Source organism: Pinus tabuliformis, chromosome J (assembly GCF_031772625.1).
Source record: "Pinus tabuliformis cultivar Carrire ecotype Pingquan chromosome J, CPIR1, whole genome shotgun sequence".
NCBI classification, from domain to species: Eukaryota; Viridiplantae; Streptophyta; class Pinopsida; order Pinales; family Pinaceae; genus Pinus; species Pinus tabuliformis.
The window spans coordinates 1,224,490,645-1,224,500,719 of record NC_142295.1 but is presented as its reverse complement, the minus strand read 5'-3'; the positions used below and the strand labels follow the sequence as shown (position 1 = coordinate 1,224,500,719).

The following is a 10,075-nucleotide window of genomic DNA, read 5'->3' as shown; positions in this document are numbered from 1 at the left end:
TGCTTTGGTGTTTTCTCCCACTTTATTTTTTTTGAAAGCGTTTTTTATCATTCTTACTAAATCTTTTTTGATTGTAGCCCAATGGTTCTTGTAGAAAGCAATGGTGAACCCATCCGGCCCAAGAGCTTTTTCCGGGTGCATGCTCCAAATTGCCTCTCTTATTTCCTCCTCTGTGACCTCTTTCTCAAGCTCTCTGTTTTGCTGTTCATTTATTTTGCTGCTGATTTGCTGAAGGAATTCTTTGTTGTCCACTTGCTGATCCCCTGCTAAGAGGAGGTTTTTGTAATAATTATGGGCTGCCTTTTTAATTTCCTCCATTTCCTTTATTTCCTATCCTTCCACTTGAATTTTATCAATTTGGTTACCAACTCTTCTTATCTTTAAGTTGTTGTGAAAAAAAGCGGTGTTTTTATCCCCCGCTTTAAGCCATAAGCATCTTGACTTTTGCCTAATTTCCTCCTCCTCTTGCCTGTTTTGCTTGTAAAGATCCAAGAAGATTTCTTTTTCAAAAGCATACTCTTGCTCGTTATCTTGCTGATTTTCTTTCTTCTTGCTCCAATTGTCAAGTTTCTTTTGCAGCTCTATTTTTTTATTTTTTTCCTTGAGAGCGTTTCCTCTTGCCCAAGATTTTAGTTCTAATCTTAAATTTTTTAGTTTAGTTTCCCATACGTAATGGGGGGAGCCTATAACAGAGGTTTCCCAACTTTCCTTTACTAGCTTGCCAAAATCTTCCTTGTTGTCCCAGAGTTTGTTGTATTTGAAAGGAATCGGACCAAGATTCTCCAGCCTATCCAAGATCAGCACCACCAGCTTATGGTCAGAGGCTAAAGCATGCACTATTTTGCTTTTGATGGTTGGAAAGGTTGTTGCTATATTCTCTTGAATCAGAATTCTATCTAGTCTTTCCTTTATATTATGTGCTCCCGATCTTTTATTACTCCAGGTGAATTTTCCATTGCTTGGAGGAATGTCAAGAAGTTTGTGCACTTCTATGAGGTCTTCCAGGGCTGCTCTTGAGGGATCACTGAAGTAATTGCCTCCCAGCTTCTCATCTATATGTCGAATCAAATTTAGATCCCCTCCTATAACTAGATTTCTTCTTTGACCTTCTTGTGCTTCTTCTTTTACTGATTCCCAACACAGAGCTTTATCTCTGTAGTGGTTTGGAGAGTATATATTTATAAAGGTATACTCTTCATTCGTATTCTTATTTTTTAGATCTGTCCTGACCCAATAATTATTGAGTTTTTGTTTGACAAGTTCCCATTTCCATTTGTTCCACAACGTGCAAATACCGTCTGATGCTCCAATGGAGTCCATAGTTGTTCCTTCAAAAAAAAATTGAGTCTTGATCAATTTTTGGACCTCTTGGTTGTTGAATTTGGTCTCTTGGATCATAAGAATGTATGGTTGTTCATGTTTTATTATGTCTCGTGCTGCGTTGATTTTGAAAGTTGAGCCTAGACCCCTACTATTTCAATAGACCATAATCATTATTTACTCGACTTATGGTGAGTTCCGCCCTTTTCCTTTTGCTGATTTTTTCCCCACTTCCCTTTTGTTTGCCGAGGAAGGAGTCCATTGGCTGTTGGGTGCCGATGGCCATTTCCTTTGCTGCTGCTTCATCTCTTATTTCTTTGTTGGATTTCCTTCCTGCTTTTTTCGGCTAATCCCATGCATGGGTGTTTTCTTTGACTTTGTTTCTTGTGAGAATTCAATCAACGGTGGGTGGGAGGGAGGATAAGCTCTGGGTGGGAGATGAGATGATGGCTAATGCATTGACTTGGGTAGGGGAACGAGGGGATGGCAGGTCTTCTCCCAGAAGTTCAAATGGGTTAGAGGTCGGGTTTACTAGAGGGTCCATGATGATAGGAGGAATAGAGGCTGAAGCAATGGTTTCGAGAGGCTGAGAGGGGTTCAGAGCAGCTTGTTTATTATGGGGCTTCTTTCTTTTTACTTGTTCCCAAGTATCTTCTTGTGTCTCAACATTCTCAGAATTCTCTACTTCTTTTATTTTACTACACCTATTTGTAAAATGACCGTATTCATGGCATACCTTGCATTTGAAAGGGATTTGTTCATAGTCCAGCTGCTGGATGTGAGTCCATTGGTCCACCTTGATTTTTATTGCCTCCGGTAGCCCTTTCCCCAGGTCTACTTCCACGTAGATTCTAGCACAGGCGTGCATGTTATCTTTTGGCTCACATCTGTCTATATACTTGCCAACCACATTTCCGATAGCTTTCACCGACTCATCACCCCAACAGTGGAGGGGAAGATGTGGCAATCTGACCCACATCGGCACAGCGCTTGGAATGTCCATCTATGGGTCAAAATTTGGTGACCATCTGTTCAAATACAAGCCTCTAGAGTCCATAAAGTAAGGTCCATTTCTGAATATTAGATTCCTATCTTCTTTGGTTTCGAATAGGAAAGTGAAATATCCCCTTCCACAGAACCTTATAGCTATTTTCCCTTGTATATTTGCGCTCCAGTTTCTCTCCACCCATTTTTGGACCGCTCTGGGGGAGGGCCACAACCCTATAAATTGTCCCACCAATCCACGTTCAGCTAAAGATATAGCAACTTTCCTGGGTAGTGTTGGAGGTAAAGAGATCTCTGGTATGTCTGTTAACTTCTTCACAAATTTGCTAGTAGTTGGCCTGGATTTTGGAGCTCCATTTTCTGCTATTAAAGCAACAAAGGTTGCTTCTTGTTCATCTATTCCTTGTTGTGAGGAAGAATCTCCCCCTACAGAGAGGGGCATGGTGGAGGAAAAATCAACAGCAAGAGGCTGCCGAGAGAAAGGAAGAGAGCGGGAAGCTGCCCAGGAAGAGGAGAACCATCAGGGAGGGGCCAAGACCGAGCTCAAGGAAGCCCAGCAGTAGGAGGCTACCAAGCGGGAAGGCTGCAGGAGGCAGCGATGGTAGCTAGGTCAAGCCTGTGCATGCACACTCGGTTCGCCGAAAAAAATTGTCATTGACCATTTTAACATTATTACCTTATTAAAGTAGTTACATTCAGAAAAGGATTGAGTATTTTTAAATATACCATAATTTTATATCTCAAAGCAACTTTTACAATAGTTGATCTAACAATATAAAATTGGAGGCAATCAAAACTTTATAGATTTTATCAATTCCATTCAAGTTTGTTATTGTGTTGGGGAAATCTAAAAAAGTTAAGCAAATAAATAGACTCCTTTCTTACTCCTAATAGATCACATGGAACAAAATGATTACGTTAGACTAGCATTCATGGTCTTTGGGTATTACGATCTTTCTCACTACGGCCAACTAATGGAGACCATTTAATTGGGTCTTGCAAGTATTAATGACTAGCTTAATTTCATGAAAATTAGAGAAACAACAAAATGAGAATGTGCGCTAGGCTTAAGTAAATCGAATTGATGGGTCATTTCATCCATTATCCACCATAGGAATAGGATGGGTAATATGTAGGTCGCATCTCATTGACAAGTTTCATTTCAGTCACTAGCAGTGCATTTTCAACACTTTCCAACTTATATAGAGGCATTTCCACTGTATTCTAGATAACTAAAGTTCCTTACAAGCAACTAAATTTCCTTTCCTTTTATTAAAGAATTACATGACTATACATTTTTTACCTTCTTTATTTATTAATACTTATAATGAATGAACATATTTCCTCAATTTCATTTAACTCTTTATATTTTATGAAACTGTATATAATTGATTGCACCAAAAGGTCCTCTCTAGCCCAATATGAAACTTGATGTTGTAATGTCATGTTTAGTAAACATTTTGACTTGGTTAAATAAAATAAAATAAAATTCAAATTCAAATTATTTAAAATAAAATTAAAATATAAAAAATATAACAAACTAATGCTTATAAATATTGTTACAATAGTTCAGGTAAAATAGAGGTCATTGAGTCAATTTACCATTGACCATTTTTTATCTCCGGTTTTGACAACCCATGGTATTCTTATGTAATATATATATATGCATGCACACGTTGTGAGCAATAGATGAAATGGCCTTTTTCACGACATTTTTTCTAGTTGATTTTAACCAAAATACAAGAGAGCTTTTAAAAAAATTGAGTTTAATTTGTTTAATATGTATAATTTGAGTGCCCCGGGAGTTTTTCAGGGCACTGAATCCATTTATGCATTCAAAAATGTATTTTAAATATAAAAAAATACAATCTTGCTTGAATATATATCACGAGATTCTGGTGTGTGTATATATATATAAACCAACCTAGATCCATCTTAACTCTGGATCTATTAAGTGTAAGTGTTTATAGGGATCAAATCTCTCAAGGTGAAAATGCCTTTTTTTAGTGTAAAACTTGGGGAAAGGTTTGCACCTAAAGAGATTTGATCCCTCTCAACACTAAATGGATCCAAAGTTAAGATGGATCTAGGTTGGTTTAACTCTGGATCTATAAAGTGTTGAGAGGGATCAAATATTTTTAGATGCAAAGCTTTCTTCAAGTTTTACACTCAAAAGAGAGGTTTTCACCTTCAGAGATTTGATCCCTCTCGACACATATAGATCTGTTGTTGAGATGGATCTAGGTTGGTTAATAGTTATAATCAAAAAATCAAAATATTTCTCCTTATAAAATATAAATATTTATGTGTGTGTGTTTGTGTGAAAAATAATAAATTCTATATTTTATTTGATACATTTTAAATAATCTCAAGATTTAAAAAAAAAAACAAACAAAAAAATACCTCACAGATAATTTTAAGAATGGGATTTTTTTCTTGAAGTTAGAAACCTTATGAATCTTACTACTCTATAATATGAAAAATGTAATATGTTTGGTAATATTTCTTGTAAAAACATTCAAGTTTCTAAAGATTTTATATAGCCTCTATAATTTTTTGGTGATTTATAAGGTGCAATAGTTGTATATTATAAAATTTGGGTGAATCATTTTTTTAAGTCAATATCGTATTGCCTCACAAAACCCTATTATCTGGTACATCAATAATCCCACCATCTTAAGCATTCTTATCAACAAGTGATCTCAATTTGTCCAGCAGGAAAACATATATTTGTAACCACCTGCCTATAGAATAATTTTTCCAAAACTCCAAGAGTATTAACAGCTATATCACAATTAAAGTTATCTATTGTGGAATCAAAAAACAAAAAACTACCGACAAACATTTCAAAAGCTAGGATTCCGAAGAGTAACAAATGTCGAATCCTTGACACTAGATCATGGAGGAGCTCACATGGCAGTAATGCATGGAATATGACGCTCAACCTAAACTAGCCGAGTATCCATTCTTTGAAGACAAATCCATTGGTTTTTTTGAACATATTTCACATCCTCAAGACTTGCAAATACATTATATCTTTTAGTATGCTTCTTAGTAATTATCCTGCCCTGCAGGGTTTTCATTTTGCATTATAGTGATAAGGCATTAAAATATTGCTTTTCCCTTACCTTGACCCAACTCAAGAGAGGGAAAAGGCAATAGCAAAAATTAAAACTACATTAGTACATGCAAGGCCTAGTAAGAGTGGAAGGAAAGCTACCATGGTGCAAGTATAAAGTCCCACTACCACAACTACATAAACGTAACAGTGACCAGGCCCATGCGAGAAACCAATAATAGAAGAAAATACTCGTGGCTAGCAAGAGTCTATACGTACCAATAATAATGAAATCAACCAGACCCTGGCGGTCTGCAACCTATATATGGTTTAAACTCATAGCAAACCTTGTTAACCCTGAGTTACACCACCAAATTTTCCTTCACACAACTAACATCCAACTTCACTCTGGCCTCCTTGCACTCCAGAACTGCGCCCAAGGGTGCCAAGCAATTATATTACCATATGATGTTTAACTAGTCACCTCACGTTAACCTAGTAATCGCCCGAAAAGTTGTCCCAACCTATTTTTCGGGGGCTTCAATATTTTTCCTTATAGGAATGCTTCAAAGGTGGGCTCGCCACCCACGTTTCCTCCTTCGAATGCGGCTTAACATGGTTGATAGAAGGTTGTATAATCACATGCTTTTGCATGCACGGGGGTGGCCACACTACCCGCTCCATTTAAATGATATCACCTCCCAGGGTGGTGGGAATAGTCCCCCAGACCACAAATATTTTCGATACACACCCCCATTAGGGATGGGCGAATCATTCTTGAAAAAAAAATGAAAATTCATAAAAAAAGGTATGGAAAATCAGCCAATTTGCAAAGTTTAGCACCTAAAATTTTCCTTAACCAAAATTTACCTCTTACACCTCATCTAAAGACAAGTTTTTATAATTTAAGTTCTTAATGTTCAACAAAAAATCCTAATCTTATAAGCTTCTTATTGCACCAAGAGGCACTCTCAAGCCTAGTGTGGATGTGATGTTGTAATGATTTGTCATGTCCTTTCCTATTATGTAAACAAAAGTAATAAAAATAACCATACGTTGAAATAAAAATTACATATTGACCCCATGGTATTCACCCATGGTATTCATGTGGAATAAAGCATATTTAAAGGGGGGTAGACCATACTAGATCCATCTTAACTCCAGATCTACCAAGCACCGAGAGGGATCAAATATCTTTTCATTCTAAAAAAGGTTTACACCTCAAGAGATTTGATCCCTCTCGGTGCTTGGTAGATCCGTAGTTAAGATGAACATTTCCAATTTAATGGTTTTGCATTACAACTCTCATGGCTTTGAACATTCATCCACACACACAAGAACAAACCACCCAAAGAGATTTTGAATCAATGATCTGCTCTTTGGGAATTTTATATTTAATATACTTTCCATAATTACGTGCACACAATGAATCGTTAACCCCACTTCTCATGCTTTATATTTATAATTAATTGTTCCATTTTTATACTAACTATTACACAGTAATTTGTCACCGTCCATGTTACCCCTTCTCCCGCACATTGGAGGGCTTATTCGGGGACCTGTGAGAAGTGACATAACCTGAAAACACTTGCATTGTATCCCCTTGAGTATGTACTTCATATTCCCTGAAGACACCTTTTGCAAAATACCCATAAAAATAGCCCTTTTTCCATTGGCGTGGTTCCACTGTGTATCACTCGCGCCAATGGGGGAAATCCTCCAAAGAGGGCGCGCCAGCTGGCGCTCTGTCTCAGAGTCGCACTCGCGCCAACCCAGTTGGGTAAAGTTTTTAACAAACAAACTTACAAAGATTCTTCCTAACCCACTCAGGAATTGAATCTATATTGAGTTGGGTCAGTTTGGCTTCGAATCTCCATAGAAGGGAAGTAGTTCTCCACCTCTCATGGAAGCTTCTTAGTGATAAAGCCAATCCCATGAATCTTGTGGATGACCCTAACTCCTTCTCCTCTATCTATAAAAGCTTGTCCTTTTGCCTTTGACAAGCTAGTGATAGAGTCTCCAAGTTCCAAATTCTAAGTCTCAAAGTCTGAGAATTGCCAAGTTCATGCTACAAGGAGCCTTATTCATTCCCATGAGGCTAAATCTTAAGTGAGGAGATTCTTATCCAAGTGACCAAGGAGAGAGAGGCTTGTTCCCCATTTCCAACAAGCTTTGCAAGGCATGTGTTGCTGATCACCCAGCCAAAGGAGGATTTGACGTCAGAACTATGGTTGTATTCTTCTTTGTTTATCAATAATAGACAACTATCATTATGGTTCCACTCTTATTGTATTTGTAATGTTGATTGAGTTATATCCTTTCTGACTGATATATAGTTGCATCTATTGGATTTTATGCTTGTATTTGTGTCGTTCTTTGCATGTGCAGGTGTCCATTCACGAGGATCGTGGGGATTGTGACCAGCTGGAGCAAAGGGACAGGAGCGACGACTCTTCTACAAGTACTAGCGTTGGAATCCAGGTAGGCCCTCATCATCGGTCTTTGATTTGCAGTTAGGAACCTGCGTGTTAGCATTGTTTGATTGTTGCTAGACCCCATTTGGGCTAGTAGGGATCGCCTCTATCCGCAGAGGGGATTTACTCCGCAACAATTTGGCGACTCCGCTGGGGAGTTGGCTTTTTTCCTTGTTGTTTGTTTTGTCTTGTTGTTTGATTTGTAAACTTTGGAAAAGCCTTCGAAACGCTATTGCCCCGCATTAGAAAAGTAGATCAACGCCACTTCAGTCCATCTCTGGTTTGGTTTACGAGCTGAACGGCTTGGAACTTTCCTTGTTTCTTGGGTTCTCCTACTTGATTAGCTTTCTGGGTTGAATCCCTGTGTTGCTTCTTGCCCCTTGGTGTACCTGGGTACTGTTGACTTAGCTTTAGCTTGTTTATTTTTATTTTTCCATAGCAAACTTGGCTGGCGCTCTTTTATAGGGGTACAGTCGTGCCAGTTGGCGCCAGTTTCTCATTGACAACTCGCGCAAATCCATGAAAGGCACTTTTTTCGGCCTGACATTCGCGCCAGGCCTGGGAACTTTTGAAGTTTGCTTGGTTTTGAGCCTCCTGAGCTTGGTTTTTCTGTTCTAGGTACCTTTTTTAGACTACTTGAGTGTGTTGGAGTGTGGTTTGACTGGCTTTGATCGTTACCCTTTGGCTGTTTTCTTTTTTCCATCAATTTCACATTTCTAGCCCTAGGACATCTAGTGGCTTTGTGTGTCGAGCCTTCCTCAGGTGTTTTGATCTTCCAGTGATCTAGTTGATTCTTTGATTACTCCCTTGCACTTGTTTGGTGGTTGTAAATCATTTTGTTGCATTATTTGGGTGACTTGCTTTGTCTTCACTTGAATTCTACTTCGTCTCACTTTGATCCTAGATTACACGGCTCATTGGTGTCTTTGGGATCTTTCTGGTTCTTTGGAGTTTTGATTTGTGATTTAGGGAACTGAATGTGCTTGTATTGAATAGAATTTGTTTGTCATCATTTCTAAAAGTTTGTTTAATGCACTTTTCCATCAACAAAAAGGAAAATCTCTTTTGCTTTGTATTAGTTAATGAGAATTAGAAGCTTTTCATTTTGATTAGTAATTAGTGATCTTGAAGAAAAGTTTGTGAATTTCCATTAGCTGCTTTAGGGAAGCTATTTGTTGTTTTGTGATCATTTCGTTTGCGTGAGAGCTCTCAAACCCTCTCGTAACTAGCATTCATCGAATGAAATGACATATTTTGGCATATAGTTTGCATTTAGAGAATTTTGAGAGATTACATACGGTAAGGCCTAAAAACTGAAACCTAATACAAGATCAACTTTAAAATGAACTGAATGAATCTAACAACGCATTGGAACATAATGCACACATTTATAGGTCTAGGCTAGAGACGTGCTCCGGCGTCGTTAAACCTAGTCACTTTTGTTTCACTCAAGGTTGGGTGATTCCTCCTTCCGTGACTCAATAGTGGTCTAGCACGGATTTGAGCTCCCACGTACCGTCGATTATATGGGGAGACCCCAATAGGTTATCATCCTTTATCCATAGGAAGCCGTGTCTGCCGCCTTACAAGTCGTAACGCACCGAACACAACATTCAAGAAGATTGACTGTCGTACGGAAAGTCCTTGGTTTTCATATGACTGCCAAGGTGTATATGCAATTTTACGAATTTGCTTGGTAAACCCTTTTGCCTAGCTCTCCAGAGTAGTCACTTTCGTTCCTTTTCGGACTCCCTAAAAGAAAAGGTCCATCTGAGCACTTGTCACTTCAGGCTCATTAAACATTCGAAGGCGACTAGAGTCATCTTTTGTCCTTTTCTCGACTCTTTAAAAATGAAAAGGTCAAGTTTTGTTCCTGTGTCTTAAAATTTATTCGGCCACGATTCACATTTACCCGGTTAGATCTTGTTTGCGTTAGTTTGAGTAGGGTTCTTTCTCGTTTGTGATGGCAACTTTTCCGGAGTTTACCAACCCAGGCATCCCCTCTGATGGGAATCCTGGTCATTTCCCTCCTTTTGGAAATGTTGGTGCTCCTTACATGGCAACGTTGTCCCTTCCTGGGTTAACTGTTGGGTTGCCTGTTTGGTTGTTCTCAACCTCTCTGGTCCCTACCGTCTCAACTGTTGGTCAATCAGTTCCTCCACCCGAACAACATCATGTTGATTCTAAGGTGGACCTCTCCCCTTCTTCGCCTGTTTCT

The 10,075-nt window shown here is 38.5% G+C and overlaps 1 protein-coding gene across 1 annotated transcript; it reads right to left on the bottom strand.

The window, feature by feature from the left end:
- Positions 1-330: 330 nt before the first annotated feature.
- Positions 331-1,320, bottom strand: LOC149231546 (uncharacterized). Its single transcript, XM_089381671.1, has one exon. The coding sequence runs from the start codon at positions 1,318-1,320 to the stop codon at positions 331-333; it is 990 nt and encodes a 329-aa protein (XP_089237797.1).
- Between the last annotated feature and the right edge of the window lie 8,755 nt (positions 1,321-10,075).